The sequence below is a fragment of the Canis lupus genome, chromosome 34 (assembly GCF_003254725.2).
Source record: "Canis lupus dingo isolate Sandy chromosome 34, ASM325472v2, whole genome shotgun sequence".
NCBI classification, from domain to species: Eukaryota; Metazoa; Chordata; class Mammalia; order Carnivora; family Canidae; genus Canis; species Canis lupus.
In genome coordinates, this window is record NC_064276.1 from 13,355,692 (window position 1) to 13,379,656 (window position 23,965).

The window sequence follows — 23,965 nt, forward strand, 5'->3', positions numbered from 1 at the left end:
CTGTTTTCTTTCTAACCTCTTTATCTACGCAGACTCCTTTGAATTATTTCTCAGTCTCCATCTGAGCTTACATCATCTTCAGAATCAGTGCCACTTACACATTAAATAGATGTGCAGTTATCCTGTCTCCTTGATAATTAACAAAGACGTTAAGGGCCAATGCCAATTCAGTGGCATTAGCTGGATACTTTCCATTACCTGATATCATTGTTTATGGTCTATTAAGCAGTTTTCATTTCACCTTATGGGCCCATATAAAATCCAAGCTAGATGCTTCTCAAATTACAGGCAGTATTGAAGAACATTAAGTAGCTTCTTCTTTTTATATTTTTAAAATAATGTCTACATTTACTGCAGATATTCTGATAAAGTAAATTGGGCATATATGTTTTCAGTTTCTCAGTTTTTTTAGTCTTTTACTCCCTTCCCCTTAAAGTATACTCATTGTTTTACACTAATGTTAGCTTTCTCACTTTCCAAATAACATACTGATTCTTGTTTACATTTTTTTCCCCAACCAAATTATCATTGTTGTATTGATTCAGTTTTTACCAGGGCATGTGATTTCCCAAAAGTTCTCTTATCTTGTTCTGTTTTATTTTCATTGTTCCTACACACAGAACATGCATGTTGACATCATGCAGAAGTCGGTGGATCAGAGGGATCATATAGAGAGGCTTAGCAGCTCTCAAAATCTATCTTGTTATGCAGACCTCTGCCTGACAGGCTAATACAGCCACCAAGGCAGGCTGAACAGTCAAAGGGCTTCAGTTGTCAAAGATCTACAGTACAACAGTAGAAAATGTATGTAAGCATTCACTTACCTGCTTTTGATCAACAATTATTTCGAGGTCTTCATCACTGCTTAGTTTTCCATATCCTTTTTCTTTACTTTTCTTGTGAAAGAATAATTTTAAATGATCATTTAGTTTCTTTCCATTAATAAGGTTAACTCCCACTTAATAATTTTTAAAGATAAAAGTTTTAGCCTTGTTCACTAGTCATAATACATCATTCTTTACGTCAGTCTCTCATGGACAACAGCAAATGTTTTGTTGTTAAACTGCAGGCTTATAATTAACTCATCAAGTATTTCTCCTTAGCCTCTCTCATTCAAATTATACCTTTAATCCTTTTCTGAATATTGCTATGCCTTTTTCAATTTTGTAATTTCAAAACACATTCTTTAAAATTTTGAGATAGATATACAATTCCCTTAAGAGTCCGAGCCCATTTTTCTTAAGGACTGAAATTGCATTTAGTAATTATGGTCTGCTTTAAGATATCAACTATTAAATGTTTATTTTAATATCTTTTATATCTTAAAGAATAAGACAAGCATTATACAACTCAGATAACGAGTCTTCAGATTTTCAGCATTTGCTTATAAATCTGATGAAAACTAACACTGGAAAAACCAACTCAAATAATTTTTAAAAGATGAGTAAAATAATTTTCAAACTTGGGTAGTTTGAAAAGTTGAAAGAATACAGACCATTTTTTAAAAATGCACTTTATTGGCATTTTGTCTTTTTCCCCCATGACCAATCTCCATCTACCTTCCCCACAGCAAAAGTTGTAAAGTTAGAAAAGGTCATAGATCATTTTAACCATTTCAGTGTTGTGCTATAGGAGAAAGATAATACGTCTGAGTCTTTTTTTTTTCTTTCTCCCAATACACTGGCTGATAGCAATACCAGAAATGATAGATTCCTTCTTCATGATTTCAGAAATCATAGTACCTCTGTAGAGGACCAGTAAGAAAGGGAAAATAAAATTCACTACATAGTTAGCTATGATCCAAGATTATTATTTTAAAAAGAAAAAACAAGAAACAATGCTTGCTTTAATTCCATCAATCAGAATTAAGGGAACTAAAAATATTTATTTGCATCTATTGTGCCATATTAGGATCCCCATCTCATTAAGGGTAGAACTATATCCTTCAGCAAAGATGATGTAAATCTTCTTTAACCTATGGGACACAATTCTTATGTTTTCTTTCCCTTCCTTCCTAAGAAATATACCTCCTATTTTTGTGGGGTTTTTTTCCTGTAATAAAGAGATTTCTGAATCTTCAAGTATTAGGATGCACAAATAAAATCTGAATTCTCATTCATATATTAATGAATTTAGCCACTTAGAATAGAACAGATGGCCACAGTATTTCTATCCATTATTCTTCTTCTCCTCATTTGAGGTTCCATTTCGCGATTGATGGAAAACAAAAAGAATGGGGTTGGTTTCAATCAAGCTGACTTCCTCCCTATTACTTTGTTTTTGTATCCTCTTAGTCTACTGGTTGCCATGAGATATTGTCCAGAGACCCCCTAACACAAAACATTTAAAAATGTCTTTCCGAATATTGATCTGTATACGTACCAAGTAGCTCATTTGCATGACCCGGTTTCTGGACAAAAGGACATTAAGTAGAGATGGAATGTGGGTCCTTCCATCCATTTCACTGTCAGACATCCCAGAATTCTTTGCACCAGTGGCAGTGGTTTCATTGCCAGAACTTGCTGACCAAAGAACCACAGATCTTGCCCAGCAAGAGTATTTATAATGTATGACAATAATCAAAGTATCCCTGAATCATAGTCTCGACTTTGTAAACATTGTGAAATTTTTGGCTAGCACAAAAAAATCATTGAAACTAAAATTTCTTCCTTTCTAACTAATTTTTATCCTAGCACTTCTAGGTTCCCCAACTACTGTTCTAGTTAATGCTTTTTAAAACACTCCATCTATTATTAATTATATACATTTTTATATTTCATCCTACGCATATAGACTATTCAGCCTCTTTATCATAAAAGCTCTCAATTTTTCCCTTTTAATGCCTCACCCCAGAATTTCTTGTGATGAGCAAATCACTGCTAAATGATATAACAATGTCGGCATTCACCAAACATAATTCAAGACTGCAATTCGACCACCACCAAATCCCACCTCTCCAATTTAATCCCAACTCCTTATCTGAGTTAGGAGTATATTTTAATGGGAAGAGGCTAGGTCAGGGAAGAAGATTATATCCACAACTCTAAGTAGAAGTTGGCATTTTCCAAGAGTGGGAGGAGGCATTTAGAGCTCTGATTTTGTATTTAAGCCCCAGTCTCCAAGCAGCACCCAACTGTACACAGAGTCAGAAGCCTTACAATTTTACTCTAGAATTAAGCGATATTTTCTAGCTCACCCCATAGCCCCAGGGGGATTAATCCTTTTCTAAACCATAATGGTTATTCGCTCACTTACTGCTTATTTCTAGTGCGAGCATAATCCTCTTTCAAGCACTCAGCTTCCCACTTTGACTGCTTAGATCAGCCAGCCCAGGCAGGGATCTTCAGCTCTCCTCCCTCCTCCCAGCCAGGAATCCCTGTCTTCTATCTATGCACTTTTGTCAAGCACAAAAAGCAACTCCATAGCTTCTGCGTGGTCTTTCACTTTAGGCAAAGGACTGAACCAGAAGGAGAAAGAAAGCTAACCTCTTCACTGTCCAAGCGTTAAGGAGGCAGGGCTTCTGTGGGAGGAGAAGCCAGAGGGTAGTCACTTCCTGTGCCCCTCCCACCTCCCCTGGCACACACTGGAGCTGAGGATTTCAACTGAGGCAGTAAGGTCGGGCCCTCTCCACCTCAGCCTTAGCAAGCTGTCTGCTGCGGGTCGATTCTGGGCACTGCTCACCTATGTGCAGCTGAGAAGAGAGCATCAGTGTAGCGGAGTTAAAATGGTGAGGACTTGAAGGTGGGAGATGTGAGGAAAGAAAGAAAGAAAACAGTCATTTCGCCAAAAATGCCTCACTCTTTACAAGAAGCTTTCAGCTCAGAAGTGTCCAATGTCAACCCCCAAATGCAGCATCTCCCATCTTCCCCACACCATTCTGAATCCTTTCTGAGTAACTGCAAAGAAAACTATTTAGTTATTTCTTAGTGCTTTTAAAATACCATTGATTCAGATCTATAGTTTTCTTTAGAATATTGAGTCTAAGTGGTAACCTTTCCTCTCTGCAGACATTCCACCATCTCTCCTTAACCTTATTTCCTTCCTGCCTCCCACCCCTTCATTCTCTCCTCCACAAAAATAGAACAGAGAGATGGGCTTACTCACTTGAATTAAGTAAACCATAAAACTTAGAAGCTGTATAGGAAAAACAATACATGACCACAGATTGAGAATGCACTATGTAAGAAAATTTTGCAAATAAGTAACAACAAAACAAGACAGAACAACAAAATCTGATGGGATAGGGACCTGAAAAATGAAGCTCCCTATGTTCATTTTAGAATAGGAGCTTAAAAAGAGTTTTAACTGAAAGACACTAGTTGTATATGGGTCAAATTAAAAGGATTCTTCATATTTAGGAGTGGAATAGATGAAGGAGATTTTAAAAAGGTTAAGAAACACATTATTTAGTTAATTGCATGAATTAGTTTCAACTGCAATTTTTGCCTGACAACAGAATAATAATGCAAATAAATATAAAGGTTAAAGATTACATATAAAAATTCAAACTGGCATAACCACTGTGGAAAACAGTATGGAGTTCCTCAAAAAGTTAAAATTAGAGCTACCCTATGATCCAGCAATAACACTACTGGGTATTTACCCAAAAGATCTAAAAATACTGATTCAAAGGGATACATGCACCCTGATGTTTATAGTAGCATTATCAAGAATAGCTAAATTATGGAAAGAAACCAAATTTCTATCAACTGATGAATGGATAACAGATGTGATATATGTATATACATTTATGTATGTATATATATATACACATATAGACATATAGATATACACATATGGACATATATATATATGTAGTGGAATATTATCCATCCATAAAACGAAGGAAATCTTGCCATTTGCAACCATGTGGATGGAGCTAGACAGAAATTTGCTAAGCAAAGTAAGTCAGAGAAAGACAAATACCGTATTATTTCACTCATATGTGGGATTTAAGAAACAAAACAAATGAGCATGGGGGGAAAAAAGAGAGAGAGAGGCAAACAAAACTAGAGAAAACAAACTGACAGTTACCAGAGGGGAAGGATAGCAGGGGGATGGGTTAAATAGATGATGAGGATTAAGGAGCGCACCTGTGATAAGTACCAGGTGTTGTACAGACGTGCTGAATCACTAAATTGTACACCTGAAACTAACATTATTACACTGTATGTTAATTAACTGGAATTTAAATAAAAACTTTAAAAATTCAATACAAATATTTTTAAAATATTTTTTTACTATTATTTATTTAATGATAAATAGTACACCTGAATTTAGGAAAGCAAATGTTACATGAAAAATATATAACAGAGACAAAAGAAACAAAGATCTCCCTACTCTCTTTTTTGTGGTTGTCAGTGTTCAATTCCTATCTTCCTATCTTCCCTGTCTTCCATCCCTTCTTCTCCACCTTCTTCCCACAGCCTGCCAATTGCTCAGTTTCCATTCTTCTAAAAGATTACTTCCTCACATCTCCTTTTCCCTAAAGGCATTCATTTAATCTCTTATCTCTTCACTGTCAAACTTGAAAGAGTGGTCCACATTCACTAGCAACAGCTCCTTCCTTTCTCTTCACTTTTAAGACAATTACAACCAGGTTGCAATTTACCGTAATTGTATTCACAGTCACCAATGGACTTTGAATTACCAGATTCTCTAGCCATCTGTCTTTAGAGGTAATAGTATGAATTAGCCCTCAGAGCAATTTGTGATTGACTACAGATGTCAAGATGAATGCAAATATTACTTCTTTCAGTGGTCAAGTTTGCATTATTTAAAAAAATGTCTCAGCTGTTATTTACACTATTACAGCTATTAAATGGTGTTGCGACAAACTGAATAGGGGCTCAGTGAGAGGGAGGAGGATTGGGAAAAGAGATGATGTGCTGAAAAGGTATGTGCTGAGTTTGTGATATCATTGGAAAGATTCAGTCGGTCATTCGGGTATATGGGTCTATAGCTCAGAAGAGAGATAAGGGCAGGTCGTATGGATTTCTGGGGATAACTAAAATCACAAGAGTGGATGAGCTCATTAAAAAAGAAAACAGAAGAGATAAGGACTAAGGCCAGAGTCCTGGAGAAAAATTATGTTTAAAGAATGGGCCAAAGAAAAGAACCCAGTGAAGGAGGCCAAATAGGAATGGTTGGACATGTAAGAGGAGAACCAGAAGGATGCAGTCAAAGGCAAAAGAACTCTAGACATTGTCAAATGCTGATGAAAGTTCAAGTAAGGGTGTACCCTGCACACTTCCCTTGTGTTGGGCATCCTGGCAGCCATCAAGGACCTGACTTCCTGGAACCAAAATCAGAATGACTTAGTGGCGACACTGGTAGTAAGGGAGCAAAGAGATGAGAAAGGACTTATTTTTGCTTACACAAGCTTGAATGAAAAGACAAAAAGGGAAAAACATATCAAGACAGTAAATCGTGTGCTAAAGATTCTCCCACAGTTTAAAAAAATAGTGGGAGGGAAGAGGGAATGGAATGACACAAATGAGAGGAGGGAAATACTGGGAAAATTGTAGTTTCCCTCTCCCTTGTATAAAGGTACTGAGTACACTTATAGTTCAAGAGGCGACTAGTGAAGAAAGTAAAACTGTAGATGCCAGAAAATGAGGGGCTAGAAATCATGAGGCAAGAAAGTGAGAACAAAGGCCTTTTGGGGAAAAACTGCATGCTTCTCTTTGGAAATTTACAATGATATGATATACATTTATAGAAGAAAAATCTGTGAGGATACATACCAAATATTGAAAGTCCTTTTCTCTGAGAAATGGAGTTATGCATAATCTATCTGTTCTCTTTATACTTGGGAGTACTCTTTGAAATAAGAATGAATTTCTTTCATAATAAGAAAGTAAGTAAACAAAGTGTGATTGAGAGATTCATAAAATTGCCAAAGACTTTGAAAGTCTACTTTGCAGTAAAACGACTGGGTCAGGGCTTTACCCTTCCTCTATTATGTTTCTAGAGGGATAAAAGCTTGTTTTTTTTAAAAAAAATATGGAGATTCATGCTACAGTTATTGCTTATGTCCCTTGGGGTTAGTGTGGTACTATGGTGAAGTGAATGTTTTGTTTATTGCATTTAATATGCCTCTTTCCTCTTGACTCTCTTTTATAATATTAATCTTTTCAATTCTTTGACATCATTTGGGTCCCATATCCCCTCTGTTCTTTAAAGATCCACAGTGTCAGCATAGCCACAAACACCACTGTTGTGGGAGCCAAAGAAACAATGAAAAGAGAAAACAGGAAATGAGGGAGAAGGAAGATGTTTCTTCCCAAAGGCCTGTCAAAAGAGTTTACTTCTGCTTAGGACATAAACCAGGACAGACTTTCACAATCAAAAGGATAATTTTTAGATCTTTCATTATATATATATATATATATGAAATCAACTTTCTGAAGGAAAAATGTCATCATCACAGAGAATCATTTGCAGAGGGGCTTGTTAAGTCTGGCATTTTTCAAGAACTATTTTTTTCCTTTTTAAAATATTTTATTTATCTATTTGAGAGAGAGAGACAGAGAGAGCACAAGCAGGGGGAGCAGCAAAGGGGAAAGCAGGCTCCCTGCTCAGCAGGGAGCCCCACATGGAGCTCCATCCCAGGACCCTGGGATCATGACCCAAGCTGAAGGCAGAAGCTTAACCAACTATGCCACCCAGGTACCCCTATTTTTGTCTTTTTAAAAGAGGTTTACAGTTGTGTCCCCCTGCTCCACCCCTAGCCTGGTATGGTGAAACACATAAGGTAAAACAGTGTTGCAGTAGGGTAAAACATACATATAGTAAAATAAAAGAGCCATAGGATACAATTTTTAGCTTTGGGTCAGGTTTGGGCAAACATTGCCTATGACAATCAAACTCAGTTCTAAAGGTATATTGCTGGGCGAAAAAAGAAATACAAGGACAACAAATATGTTGATGCATTTTAGGCCATATTTTAAGTTATATATGTATGTCCAAATATTTAGTGATTTTTAAAATTTTAAGTGAAATCTACTTGGCAAACTAGACATTTTAGTCACTTACTAGTTGATAATAAGATGGCAGTGACACACAACATACTTTCACTATAGCCTCAAAGTGCCTTCTTACCGGCTTTCCTGCCTTTAGTGTGGTTTATTGTCTGTAGAAAATAACCCGAAGAGTTTATAAAGCTTCTTAAAATTGTTTTCTATTCTCAAAGTTTTCCAAGGATGAGAATTCAACATAAATAATCATTGGAGCTAGTCTATTTTATATCATTGTGCAACCACATATTCTTAAGTATACAAAATCAGATATGTACCTTCTTTTATATATCTTTGCAATATATTATTGTGAAAAGTTCCAAATATAGAGCAAGGCTAAAGGAATTTCACAGAGTACCTGCATGCTTCCTACCTACATTCTACCACTAACATTTTATTACACTTGCTTTTTGGCATCTATCTGCTGTGATACATTTTAAAAGTATAGTACATGCTATCACATTTCTATACCGTCTTTCCACCAAGGTTTCTTTAATTTAGTTTACTTTTAAAACTCAGAAAAGCAAAACCACTGGTTCAGTAAGCTTCCAAAATAAGAACACTAAAAGTTCAGGATTTGTTGTTCCCCTGCAGCAAAGTTTTGGTGTCATTTGAAAAGCAAATCAGTGAACTGCGTTTCTAGCATGAAGTTCTAGTGATAGGTCCTATCACCAGGTTTAAGGAGGAGGATTTCTGATCAAAGGGCTGGGGTTTTAATAGTCTGTCAAAAGCAAGTGATCAAACAACTCAGCTTTTTGAAGGAACAAATCCATGGTGTGATAGGCAGTTCCAGTTGATATTAATCATCACATCCTCAATTTCATATCCTTTGATCATCAGTGTTTCCTGCAAACAAGTTCTTACTCTGGGCTACATACTGAGTATTCACCTCTGGAACATGCAACAAAAGTAGCAAGCCTCAACAGGGCTAGGAAGGCTAATGCATTCTCAGAAAGAGTACATCTGTTCTTGGGTGGCTTATTGAGATTTCTGCTCTTGTGCAGAAAACAAAAATTAAACGTGAAATTTCAGTTATGGCAGAATCAGCAATGTTCCACATTACTTTGAGGACAATAAGTAAACTCTTCTTAAACCCTCCCTCAGTCCCCAAGCCAGACAAAACCACATTCAAAGAAAAAAACAAACAAAACATGATGTCCTTCCCAGGAAAATTCTGAGTCAGTTTCTTTCATTTGGAAGATTCTTGTCTCTACAAAAAATTTTTCATTTTCTCTAGATTTGGCTTTTAAAGGTGTTATATGTAGTGGTATGTAGTATGCAATGACTGACATATAAAAATTGTTTTCTGTCCACTGAAGACAATGATTGAAAAATGACATGTTTTAAGATTTCTTGGCATTATGTAGTCTTGGTGCTATTTCCAAATCAAGGTGAAACTAACAAGCAATCCCAGTAGACATTTTTACTTGTCATCACTTAAACAGCAGGACTGGAGTGGTTGCCGGTATAAAATAGGTAAGGAACTCGAGAGAACTGGATTAATTTGGGTCCTGGAATGGCAAGTGAACACTACCATCATTTAAAAAGTTTACCTCCTTCACCTCTCTCCACCCCCCCAAAAAAGTAATAAAAGGGTAAACTATGTATTCTATATCTTTGCCAAGAAAAAAGGAAATTATTTAAAACTAAAACTATTACTCGATGTTCCACTTCTGATCTCCATTGACATGATTTCCAATTTTTATGTGTGTTGGTCCTAGCAGAGGGGGATGGAACCGGGTTAGCCAATCTCAAACACAGCTGTACTCATCACTGGACCCTCCAGTGGCTTCTTTTCTCTCACTGGTAGTCAGCACACCTGGCATACACCTGCCACTGACTTCTTTTTATAACAACTGATCTGAGCATGATGATTTTATGGCCTTAAAGAAAATAGCAAACTTTTAATTTTAATAAAAATAAGGAAATAAAAAACCCTGGATGCTTCTATAAGCATTCTGTCCCCCCAACCATATTATGCCTCTACTGTCATACATTCCCTAAACTTGCACATTGTTTTGATACTTTGACACATGCTCAAGAAAAATTTGTTTATGGAATTTTGTTTCTATGAAGAGTCAGCTCAATATTTGTGCTTTGGCTATAATAATCAATGCAAAAAGTTAAAACTGTTTACCATTAAGCTACATCTATGTGACTGATTGACTTATAACCAGCTGTTATGGCTCACATGAATTTTGAGGATTTTTTTTCCCCATCTGGAGCTACACACAGACATGACAGACATGACAGTTTAGAATAAATCCCTTCTGTTCCTAAAAATGACAACATTTCCTGGAGGCACAGCCATTACTCTCACCTCTGGGCTTCCCCACATGGCCTTAATAACCTTAGGAAACAAATCCACACCGCAGTTCTCATCACTTCTCAATCAATCTCCCTATAGCTTCTTTAAGTCATTTCTTTTCTCCAGTGGCTTACAAATTCACTGATGACAACATTACAAATAATACATGGCAATCCCTAGAGGGTGGGCATGTCTGGGGCTCCTATCCATCTTCTTCATGAATAAAAGATTCTGGGTAACTACTTGTTGAGGGAGCTCTCCTAAGTCATAGGGACAAGAAAGATCTGGGGCCACAGCTCGTTTATCCACTGGACATGAAAAGTGAAAAGACTAAAACAGCAGAGTCTAGAGGACATAGCCAATTGCATACACTACTTTATGACAAACAACAACTAGCACCTTGGTTGATACAGAAAGTGTTACTACTTATTGGGGGGAAATTCAATGGCTTATAACTAAAGGCAAAGTTTAAAAAATTTCATTTATATAAAGCATTTTGACCAAAAACCTGAACTCAAATATTCTGTGAATCTTTGGCTCAAGTAAAAAGAGGTTTAGTGCCTAGAAATTATATATTTGGATCATGAAGGCAAAATTAATTTGGGAAGATGCAAAGTAGATTATGTGGCAATGTTGGACCTTCAGGTACTTGAGTTTGTTTAGGCAAAATTATATTAGTTCAGAACAATGGCTGCTTCACATTGATGCATGGTCATCCTTTTAGCATGAGGGATGCCAGATTTGGTCAATACAGTTGTGTTACTATTACAAAACAAGTAATGGGTAGTTGATTACTTCTGGCATTTTCACCAAATTTTATATTACTTTATTTCCATTACTGGAAAAAATAAGCACAAATGCATTTGAATACACATGATATCTTGGCAGTCTGGTGATTCTTATAGGAAATTCTATATGCCTTTATTAGCTGATAGGAAAGAAATGGTCTTCAAAAAAGAATAATTATAAAAACTCTCTTATTAAAAAAAAAACTCTCTTATTTGGTGATCAGATAAGGGATATAGGAAGCTTCTTGATTATGGTTCTATTTTTCCGTAGCATGAGTATGAAGTCTGTTAATTTTATTCTCGTGCCTTAAACATTTTGTGTATTTTGTAGTTTACAAAACACTGTTATCCAAATGATGAGTAGAAGCCATCCCAGTGGAACAGAGGGCTGGTTTATATGGGTGGGCTTGGGAAATAGGCACGCAAAAGAGTGATGAGGAGGGAAGTACAGAAGAGGCAAGACCAAAGAGGTGGCAGGGCCTTTTAACATCTGAGAAGAGGCTAGCGGAGATTTGAGGCTTGAGGGAGTGATGCCAGATGAGGCTGGAGAGGAAGGAAGAATCTTAAAAATCACATCATTATGTTAAGGGCAATGTGCAGCCATTGCAGGGTTTTAAGCAGGAGAGTAACATTATCAAATCTGTACTTTAGGAAGTCCATCCTGGTTACACTTTATGTCATGAGATTACTTCCTCAATACTAGCTACTGTAGGTAATAAAAGCGTCCATATTTACTGTAGTCAGGAATTAAATGAGCAGCAAATGGGCCTATACTCTAGGCACTCCTGTAACTTGGTCATATTGAAAGGTTATTTTAGGAAAAATTCAGCGAAACAAAAAAAGTTTTTGAGAGACATAGAGATGAACTGATAGCTAGAGACAGATATAATATACTTTGAGATAGAAAAACATTTTACACTTAGCAAAGGATATGTATTTTTGCACTCTGCAAAGTCCTAGAGCAAGATGTAAACTTTTCTTCTTGTTTCTTGTTATTGGACAAAAACAAAGAGAGTCTGTTAAAAAAAATACAATGTGAAATTGTTCAGTGCTGCAGAACATCTAAAAGGACCTATTGTGATTTTTGACATCTTGATGCAAACCTAAGAACTGAACTGCCCAGGGAATAATAAAATATTGAAAAGATGTATACTTAATCAAGTGTGTTTGGGATATCATCAAACTTAATATAATTGTGAAAGGATTGAAATGACTTATTTATTTATTTATTTATTTATTTATTTATTTATTTATTTATTTTTGAAATGACATATTTAGAGCTTGGTTTTAAAAAACCAAACAGTTGCTTCCATTGCATTTCACTTGTTTTTAACTTGTCAGAGGATAAAACTTTATTATAGGGGAAAGCTAGAGTAAGGTAAGGTAAAGCAGAATCAACCACAACATTTATTTTCTTGCTCTAAGTTTGAGGATTCTTGCTCCTTAATGAAACATTCTTTTGTTTTACTACTGAAAAATAATTACATGTTATGTGAACAATATGGAAGATATTCAGTAACCTGCAAGCAAACCTCAGAACTACAGAATGAACTTCTCTCTACAAGACTATGGCATTCCAGTGAGTATAGAGGACTAGTGAGAGTCTTCTTCCAATTTTAATCTTTGCATTTTTTCTTTTCTTTCCTTTCAGGAATCAAATCTCAAATCTTAGGTGCTTCTATTATGGAGATCATTGCAAAATTTTAAAGAAACAGTAAGAAAGGCTTCTTAAACAACACAAAGCAGAGAAATTTCAGTGATGAAGAACACGAAGCTCACTCATATCAACTTGATTGAGAGCACTCTTAAGTAAGGTGCCTTTGAAGACTCTTGCAATCTTGGATTAGTGCCTCAAAGTGAATAATAGGTTGATAATACATTACTGAGAGATGGAAGAATGACTGATGCTCAGTTACTTTAAATACATCTTTGGAAGCAGATACAGACTTTAATAAAGAGTCTTTAATAAAAACTCCTGCACTCTTAAAAAAAGCCCCACAGCTCTTGCACTCTTGTAAGACTATTCCAGGTAGGTGAATGCGGGAGTTTTAAAGAAAGAAGCAGCAAAGGTTAGTAAGGAGCAGCTATATTTCAATGGATAGTATGGTGCCCCAAATGGAAAAAGCTTTTTAAAATTATAAAAGCAATTTCTTCTTATAAGAAATGCTTTAAAAATATTTTTAAAGTACAGAAGTATTCCTATCACATCATTGGTGCTCAGTATTTAATGAAATACTTTTGCTCTCTGGCAAAAAAAAAAAAAAAAAGATTAATTACTGCCATTACTGCTAACTCCTCTTAATCTCTCTAGTTGATGCCATTCCCCCCAAAAAGTTTATACACATATACATATATAATTGTATGTATAACTATATGTTCATATATACATACATATGTATTTTTATCATTTTATCATTTTATCATACAAATACTAAACTACTCTTTTTACGCAACAATATGTTTATTGTGAATGTTAATACAAACCCATATCTACCTTACACATCCAAATCCACCTCATATTAACAGTTTTTGTTAAGAAAGTTTAAGAAATCCTGGAAACCATTATAACAAAGAATGCATTTCACACAAGAGAAAATAGCACATTAAGTATTGTCCATAGAACCCCAGTGGCTTCCAAGATTCCTTCAGGCCATCTGTGAAGTCAAAACTATTTTCTAATAGTACTAAGCCATGATTTATCTTTTTGCTGGGTGGATATTTGTATTGATTGTGCAACAGCAGCAGTGGCTAAACCATTAGCACCTTAGCATGAATCAAGGTGAAAACTTTGAGGTCCTTACTATTTTTTGAGACTATAGAGGGTCTCTGAGACAAAAGTTTGAAAACCAGTGTTATATTAGAAAGACTATAAATTTGTTCTCAGGTGGTAGAGCACTTTGCCCTTGGAAAATTAGTTTTTATCTTATTTCTCTCTCTGAATGATAAACAAAGCCAATTTATCTCTTTTCGATTCTGATGGAAAATTCCATAACAGGAATTATCCAATTAGTCTTAGGACAAATTTCAATGTGTGTTGCTTAGTATATGTCTGAATTATATTTAATGATTATGGTTTTAGGATCACAAATACTTATACATGGCTTGTAGCCTTTAATTTTCTTTGGTCATTCCATGAAGGTAGGTATTATTCTCCTTTTTAAAGTTGAGGAAATGGAAAATAAGAGACAAAAAGTGCTTTATCTATCTAGAAAATGCTAGAACACAAAATCAAATTCAGGTCTGTTGACCTATGTTTCTATGTTCCATCTTTGGATGGAAAAAAGTCTTTTGGTTATCATCAGCATGGGCTATGCATTTCATCTCTTGTAAAATAGAAACAAGGGCTGGATATTTTGAATTTGGTCAAAGATCTTGATTTCTCCCAACCAAAGCATGTGGAATAGTGCTTTGTATATATTAGATCCTGTTATTATTATTTTTCTACTTAGCATAGCAGCATAACTCTGCACAAGGCCAGAATAGCTTGGGTCTCACCCAACTCTTAAGTCAGATATGAAGGGGCTCAGTCAATAAGACAGAAATAGATGAACGACATACAAAAAAGCTCTAGAACAATTGCAACACCTGAACAACAACAGAACAGTTTCCAAATCAGAAACCAGGAGTTATTCTATATATGCTGTTGACCTATACCTCAACCTGGCATTCAAATTTAGAGGTGACCACAGAGGTCAGTATATCCCTTTTCTGTTTACCAGGCCTGGTCCAAACCAGCATTGAGTGGTGGCTGAACATCATCCCCTTCAATGGCTGCTTCCCTATCCCCATCTCAGGCTGCTGGAGCCACATAATAAGCCTTGAGAATTCAGGCAAGATCATCCAACCTCAGCTTTAAATCCCATTTTCTCTATTTTCCTAGTTTTGGTCCTATTGGTTTCAGACCTGGAGGCCCTCTCCACCTACCTCCTTCAGAAAGATGTACCATTTGGATGATCCACCTAGATCTTGATTAGTGTCTCTCTGGGGCCTTTCTGTCCCACTTCAGTCCCATTTTGATCGTATACAAGGCAACCTACTTCTGAGCCCTACTTGCAGATGCTGGAAGATTCAGCACTAAAGGGTTAAAAAGAAGTCCCACAATATGAAAGCATGAGTCAGACTTCCTGGTGGCTCCTGCAGAGCTCTTCAACTAGCTGATGTTCAGGGTCAATGCTGGTAAGATTTGGCTGGGTATGGACATACAAGATGAGCCAGATTCTGGCAGTTAAGGGAGGTAAGAAATTCTGGAAAAAGCAGTTCATTAGCAGAGAAATATTAATGTATTAATTTATCTGTCTTTGCACATTGAATCCAGCATAGTACATGCCCATATTGATACCAAATAAGAACAATGATCATAACAGCTGGCATTCCTAGGAACTATCTCATATCTTTTTTCTGTATAAGTACGACTTCATGCAACAATAATAAAATGATAATGACTCATTAAGAATTTCAATTTGTTATAGTAAATTTACTCGGGGAGAATGGTTTGTTATTCATCAGAATGAAGATTTTACATATGTTATCTCATTTAATTCTCATAATACCATGCGTTTGTTTATATTTTTCTTGCTTTTCAAATAAGGAAATGGAAAATCCTAAAGCCTCAGAACTCTTTTTTTTCAGGGTCATATCCAAAGTCATACAACTTATAAGTAGCAGAGCACAATAAGAACATAAGATTTTTCTGACCAATCCAAAAGGTTGGATTCTTTTCAGCTCAGCCCCTTGCCTCCAGCATATTTCCATGTGACTGACAGTTGGGATGACAATAATGCAAAAATGCATGTTTGATTAAGTAGAAAAAGCAAAAATTTAAGGAAAGCCGACAGCCCTTTAGTGCTTTTTTTAGACAAACATCCAACTCAAAGACATATAGTGAAGAGGTAAGAGGTCAGTCTCTCAGGTCAGACTGCTTGGGTTAAAGCCAGCTCTACCATGTACTAGCTGAATAGCTTTGAGCAAGTTATGTAACTTTTCTATGCCCAAGTTTTCTCATTTGAGAATAATAACAGAACCTATCTCCTTGAGTTATCGAGGGAAAAAAATTAATTAATAGATATAAAGTGCTGAGAATAGTGCTTGACACATTTAATACACTCAATAAATATTGGCTATTACTAGCTGTTATCTTTCTCTCCCTCCTTCCTTTCTTCTTCCCCTCTTCCTCTGCCTCCTCTTCCCCTCCCCTCTTCCTCTTGCCCTCTTCCTTTCTCCCTCCCTCCTTTCCTTCCTTCCCTCTTCTAACAGGTTGAGTTGACAGTGTATTAACACTAAGCAATCTTTCTAGCAAGATGGTAAGACTCACCAAAGATGTCTCAGAAACTCAATCTTGAAGTTAAAAAAATATTTTTTTGACCGGGATTTAAAAATAGAACCTGGTGAGAAGCAATTCTTGCTGTGTCAACTTTTAGAAGGCTGTACTGAGAAAACCCAGCAGAGCTTTATTTTAAGAAGACCCTGAATGGCTTAGCTGCAGTTCATGGATACATCAAAACATCCCCTTGACGGTGAGCTTTCCTGTGAACCTAAAACCAAGCAACATGAAGAGTTCTGGCTTGACCAACCCCCCTCCCTTACAAAAACCTGACTAAACCATACTCAGGTGCTGCTGTCAAGTAACTGGAGCAGAACCCCAGCAGTGAGCCTTCATTGCTAACTCTTTTCAAATTCATCTCTTTGTTAAATCTACTTTTAACACAAACTGGATTTTTTATAGTATGTTTCAGGGATGGTGCAAAATATTAAGGATACAGAGAAAGAACAACTACAGATGATGGATTTGAAAAGTACTTTGAGAAGAAATGTCAACATTTGGGTCTTAGACTTGTTTTTACCACTTTTTTTTCCCCTAAAGGGCTGGTTATCTCAGCTCTCAACTAGAGGGCTGGCTATCTCAACTTGAGTTGTGTTTCCATTTTCAAAGTAGGGGTTTGTACCAGATGATCTTTAATATTAATTCTAAGATTTCTTTACAAACTATTGGGAAGTCAGTTAGTAATAGTGATTAAGAAAGGACAATTGTTAATTAAAGAAAGAAGCTAAGCCTATAAAATATAACATTAATTCAAATATGGAAGATGATTTAATGCCTTCTACAAGCTGCTATGCACAGTTCCTTCATTTCTGTCAAAATCAATATTTCCCAACCAATGGAAAGGGCTGTGACAAGCTTAAGTATCCATTCTAAAGAAATAAATAGAAGTAGTTGAAACTGGATGCGAAAATATGTGTTTCAAGAAGGAATACGTTGGTGCTCAATTGTCTTTATGTGTATGTGTAAACACCTGCTCAGAAAAACTAATCAGGCCACAACGTATAGAATTCACTGAAGGAAGTGAAAAGTGGAGACATTATTGTGTTTAGGAGCCTAATCACAGGTAACAAGCCTGAATGAAGATATCAGCAAGAGGAATAAAACTGCCATGGTTTGTCAAGTTGGTGTTTATATAGTAACAAACTTGGATGTATATTCTTTGTGCTATTTTGGAAGATTCTTTACTGAAAAATCCATATAAATACCATTTTCAAAATAAAACTTTAAAAGACATGTCATGTCATGAAGAATGGAAGTTGGACTTGGAATGCTTTTTCTGGCATTGGTCTTGGAATTGGCTGAATTCACTGACATTATTTTTGCACAGGGCTCCAAGGAAACCAGCAGAACTCAGTGGTACGGATAAATTTGAGGCCATGGAACAGAACTGTTGCCTGGCTCTATCCACTATATGGACCAGGGGCCATAGCTCATACTTACCTAAATTTGTCCAACCAGCACTGACTACAGTTTCTGACCCAGAGCAGGCACTCAGTGAATATTAAAAGTTAACTATTTGATTGATAAGGATTGGCATTCCCCCCACCCCAGCTTAAGTAGTACTGTTGTATAGATGAAACCAAAGGAATTAATCTAAACTAGCCCACCTTCCAGTTCTCTGTTCTCTTCTCCACTATTATAAAATTTAAACTTTTTAAAAGTATCTGAATTTTTAAAATAATGTTGAACAATTATACTAATTTCTATGCTCATATTAATATTAAAGATGAAACAATTGAATCACACAGAAAGGTTAAGTGTTCAAAATCAAAATTAATAAAAAATAGATAATATATGTCTTTAAGAACATACCCCTTTGTATTTTCTCTGAGTTCATAAATTCAACTAAGAGAGGTTTATCTCTTTTGCTCTCGCCTCCCAATTTTTTCTTTTATCAAGTTCCTAGTATGTCCCAGTCACTGTACAACACTCAGGAGGCACAGAAATGAATTAGGCCAGTACCCTAACCTCCACAATATTACTGTCTAGATAAAACTATTTCCCAAAATTTCCCATTCCACTGTATTGTCCAGAGATTTTTCAGTACCATTATAGAATTATTTCTGGTGGTTATAATCTTTTAAAGTGCAACCAAATAAATTTTAAAATTCAAATTAAGCACATATGTTGTGCTTGACATTGCAGCAATGTAAAATTAAAAATACATGTTAAATTTCTGTACGATTCAGACCTATACACCACATGCAATATAAAATATTGCAAATCTTTTGCATTTGCACATTAGTTTTAACAATTTTTTATTCATCTATTTAATACTTATTGGACTCTTTTAATCATTTTGTTCTCATAATAACCCTTTGAAATAATAATAATAACTTTTATTATTTATGATGGGCCAAGCCATACTAAGTGTTGAATATATATATATATATACACACATATATATATACAAGAGTTGAATGTATACATATATACATCTAGTTCTCCCTATAACCATATGAGAACTTTATTACCTCCATAGCACAGATGAAAAAATTGAGAGAAAGAGAAATTAAGTGGCTTCCCCAAGGAAGAGCCAGGGTTTCAATCTACCACAAATGCCTAGATCCCACTACCAAAGATTCTGATACACTTGGTCTAGAGTTGGCTTGGGTATCAGTATTTCTTAAAAAAGGTAATCACTTAAGTGAACTCCTCAGGTGATTCCAATGTGCAGTTAAAGGTTGAAAACTACATAGGTAAGGCCAGTGTCCCTAACTAAGCAGTGATTTACACTCAGAATAATTGCATTTCTGACTAATGTAATAAATGATTGAATTTAGGGCAATCTAGATCAGCCTGTAGACTCCACGAAATCCAAGAGTCTATTGTATTAAAAAATTGGAATTACATAGGGCAGATTTATTAATGTGTGCAGTGGAGAGGTGAAGCCCTGGGAAAAAGGGAGATCATGGCCCATTAGCCTGAGTCTGTAGGCAGCTGCTCTCAGTATTACAGCAGTCGAACAAAGTACAAACTGATAACACTGAAATCCTTTTTGACATAAATTTCTAAATCTGGGGCTATGCAGTTAAAGATTTCCCTCATCTGTTGCTCCATAAGGTGTGGTCAAGTATAATCATCGTTGTAGGCATGATTGGGGTAAAGCAAAATCAGATTGGCAGAACAGAATATTGGGGTGAAACTTAGGTAGACTGCCAAACAAAACCTGATTGTGTGTCAGGAAAACATTCCAGAGAGCACACAGGGAGGTAGATATCATCAGGAAAAACCATTGGGACAATGAATAGGCAAGTTTATGGATTCAAGATTCAGATATGGGGCAGCCAAGATTTCTTGGGACTAAAATGATTCTTAGATGTTTTCCTATTTGAAGAACTGTGGCCAGTTTTCAAAGACTTGCCTTTGCTAATTTTAAAACTTAGTGGTTTTCATTGAGGGCCAATGGGTTTTCCTCGACTTTTTTCCTTTCCTAAAAAAACCCCAAACATTATGATAGAGTGAAAGAGTTGGCCTTAATTACACACCACAGAATATTTGGACAGACCAATATACCCTAGACCAGCTTAGTCCACAGAGGGATAAGCAGTATTTTCAGATTTCTTCATTTTAAACTATGTGAATGAACCACTTACTAGACATCTGAGCAACTGGGCTCTGGCAAACTGAATTTGAAGTAGCCATGATTATCTAGATATTGTTTCCAATTTAAATATTAAATGGAAGCAGAGTGGTACCACAGCTACCATTTTTCCTCAAGCCATCATACAGTCTACAAACGAGGTGTCCCTCATATCACAAAAATTTAAAATACTTTGAACTTTTAATTCCCACTATGCCACTATTCTAACAAGATGGCATCTTGCTATGAATAATTACTCAAGGATCTTCATATAAACACAATTTTTAGGTAGTTATCTTAGCACAAAAACTCAGTATATTGGGTCTGGCGTCATGAATGTATTCCTTAGCAAATCATGGAAAAAGTAGATACTTTATAGAGGTACATAAATAATCACCACAATCTAATAGGAGGGCATGATAACTCCTTAAATGGGACATTCTATACTAATCATTTGCTGCTTTGAATAGAATTTCTTCTTTTTTTATTAAACTTTTTATTTTTAATTTTTATTTAAATTCAATTAATTAACATATAATATATTATTAATTTCATACATAGAGGTGAATGATTCATCAGTCTTATATAATACCCAGTGCTCATTACATCATGTGTTCTCCTTAACGTCCATCACCCAGTTACCCTATCCCCCCACTCCCCTCCCCTCCAGCAACCCTCAGTTTGTTTCCTATGCTTAAGAGTCTCTTATGGTTTGTTTCCCTCTCTGATTTTGTCTTATTTTTTCTTCTTTTCCCCATGATCCTCTGTTTTGTTTTGTAAATTCCACATATTAGTGAGATCATATGATAATTGTCTTTTTCTGACTTATTTCACTTAGCATAATACTCTCTAGTTTTATCCATGTCATTGCAAATGGCAAGATCTCATTTTTTTTCGATGGTTGAGTAATAGCCTAGTGTGTGTGTGTGTGTGTGTGTGTGTGTGTATCTCACCTCTTCTTTATCCATCCGTCAGTGGACATCTGGGCTGGGCTCTTTCCACAGTGTGGCTCTTGTGGACATTGCTGCTATAAACATTGGGGTGCAGGTGTCCCATTGTTTCATTACATATGTATCTTTCGGGTAAATACCCAGTATTGCAATTGCTGGATGTAGGGTCGTTCTATTTTTAACTTTTTGAGGAACCTCCACACATTTTTCCAGAATGGCCACACCAGCTTGCATTCCTACCAACAGTGTACAAGGGTTTCCTTTTCTCTGCATCCTCGCCAACATCTGTTGTTTCCTGGCTTGTTAACTTTAGCCATTCTGACTGGTGTGAGATGGTATCTCACTGTGGTTTTGATTTGTATTTCCCCAATGTCGAGTGATATTGCACATTTTTTCATCTATCTGTTAGCCATTTGTAGAATAGAGCTAAATGTATAAAATTAAAAAAATTTAGATCATATAAATGATTTATGGGGAATAGTGACTTTTCCAGTAAACCAGATAGAATCATTCCATGATGTTATTTGTAAAAAATAAAAGTGGTCACCTAACAGATCGCCATAAAATAACCAAACTTAGCTGTTTTTCACAGGTACATTTCAACTCAAATGATAAAAATATGACTCATGTATCATTATAGAGGTCCCTTGAAGTTAAGAGTATGTTTTTGTTTTTGGATATTATAATACTTTATAATATCCAAAATATTACATTTTGTTTTGCCACTTTCTGACCAACTTCTTACCATGTATTTCCCAACATTCACATGGAGAACATTTATTAAATTATAGTATTAAGTATGGCTTCATTAAGTTAAAAATTATACGTAGGTGCATTGGATAGTGCTTTGTTGCTAAAAATCAGGATATCTTGATTTTTCTTTTATGATCTAAATGTACAAAGCAAAGTTAATGAGAAACAAAAATTGCTTATATGGTCACTAACACCTGATACAAATATGTCCAGCATATCATTAAGAGATATCTTTGTTGTTTTTTAAAACTTTTTATTTAAAGTCCAGTGAGTTAACATACAGTGTGATATTAGTTTCAGGTATATAATTTAGTGATTCAACACTTACATAAAAGTGCACTCCTTAAAACCCATCACCCATAGTGTTGTCACTGCCAGTCATACCATTTGACCTTGTGCGAGGTACTTAATGCACTTGAACCTCAGCTTTCTTCTATGTAAAATGACCAGATGAGGTGAGATTATTTCTAATGTCTTCCAGTTCCAGCAGTCCATGTGTCTATGCTTATAAAAGAATGTTTTTTTGGCAACAGCATTTAGAAATATCATGTAGATACTATTATGGATCATTTTCAATAGAGAAAAGATCTTGGGCCCTATCTTACTTCAGTAGATTCCCTACATTTTAAAATAACATTAAACTATTTTTTATTCCATTAGTTTCTATTTCTCATCATGTTCTGTCATAGTGACATTATGATCATATCTAAACTGTTGATTGTTAGTACCAATAATTTACCGAGTGCCTACCTTGTCCCAGAAACTCTGCTCAGTATTTTAGTTACATTATTTCATTGAATTTTAACAAACTCGTTGGACTTTTATTATCCTTTATTAATGAGAAAACTGAAATATAAAAGTACTAGGTCCATTTCCATGACCTCACTCGGCTAGTCAGTTTTAAAGCTGAAATGTAAACTCATTTGTTTAATTTCTATATTAGGGTCCATTTTTCAGTCAAATTGTTTTCTTATTGTTGACTTTTCAGAGTTCTTTGTATCTTTGGATAACAGACCTTTATCAGATGTGTTTTGCAAACATTTTCTCCTAATCTGTTGTTTCTTCTAAGTCTCTTGACTATCTTTTGTGGAGTAGAAGTTCTTAATTTTAATGAAATCCAACTTATCAATTATTTCTGATTTTGTCCATTTTTCCATTTAGTTTTTGATAGATACTTAAGTGATAAAAAAGAATCATAGTATATATATATAATTTTGTAACTTGCTTTTTAATTTAATATATTAATGAGCTTCCTTCCTGTAAATATGTGTATTTTCACAATTTCATTTTCTTTTTTTTTTTAAGATTTTATTTATTTATTTATGAGACACACAGAGAGAGAGAGAGAGAGAGAGAGAGAGGCAGAGACACAGGCAGAGGGAGAAGCAGGCTCCATGCATGGAGCCCTATGTGGGACTGTATCCGGGGGTCTCCAGAATCAGGTCCTGGGCTAAAGGTGACGCTAAACCACTGAGCCACCCGGGTGCCCCACAATATCATTTTCAATGGCTGGGCAGTGTTACATAGTTTAGCACTAGTGGTGGACCCTTCAGGTTTTTACTAAATTTTGTTGTTGTCATTTGTTCATAAAATAAGGCTTTAAACCATGTCCTTGTAGCTAAACCTATGTGTACAACCCTTGGATGATGATTGATAAATAACATTAGTTACATTTATTTTTTATTATGCTTTCAAGCAATAATGTGTGAATTTTATTTCAAAACAATGTTTTAATCATTTTAAATTAAATATTTTAAGCTTATATTATATATTATATATATAAATGCTAAAAATCAGGCATAAATGCTTTAATGGGTTCAAATCATATGTATTATTTTTACAGTCTGGTCTTTGTTTTGGTTTTTTACCTTGTCTACTCCTGCTTCCCAATATATTCATATCACTCTATTTGTTTCATGAACCATTAATGTAATATGTATTTTCTCTATTTTAACCACAGTCATAGTCAAATACATATTTGTAGCTAAATACATCTATCATGTGTGTGTGTATATATATATATTACACACATACAATTAGTCAGGATTGTCATTGTTTTATGAATAGTATAAAATACTCCTTTTTTTGTATCTTGTTTTCCTCTTACATAAACAATTATCCAGATCAACCTTCATAGCTCTATTTCATTCTTTTTAATGTTTGCATGTTATTCTAGGCATGGATGCCCCATGATTTTTTCAATCTTTTTTTTTATTGGGCATTCACTTGGTTTCCTTTCTCCCCC

General features: G+C 35.4%; 1 protein-coding gene across 24 annotated transcripts in view; it reads right to left on the minus strand.

Annotated features, from left to right (window-relative positions):
* The window catches only part of PEX5L (peroxisomal biogenesis factor 5 like), a 320,427-nt gene that overhangs the window by 175,640 nt on the left and 120,822 nt on the right, over nucleotides 1–23,965 (minus strand). For 9 of the 24 annotated variants that reach the window (XM_035710233.2, XM_035710230.2, XM_025451226.3 and 6 more), the window contains one exon: nucleotides 825–896. The exons of 4 other annotated variants lie outside the window; for them this stretch is intronic. In XM_035710233.2, coding sequence (XP_035566126.1) covers nucleotides 825–896 — 72 coding nt within the window. 11 more of the 24 variants (XM_049105774.1, XM_049105772.1, XM_025451229.3 and 8 more) reach the window with 8 other exon arrangements.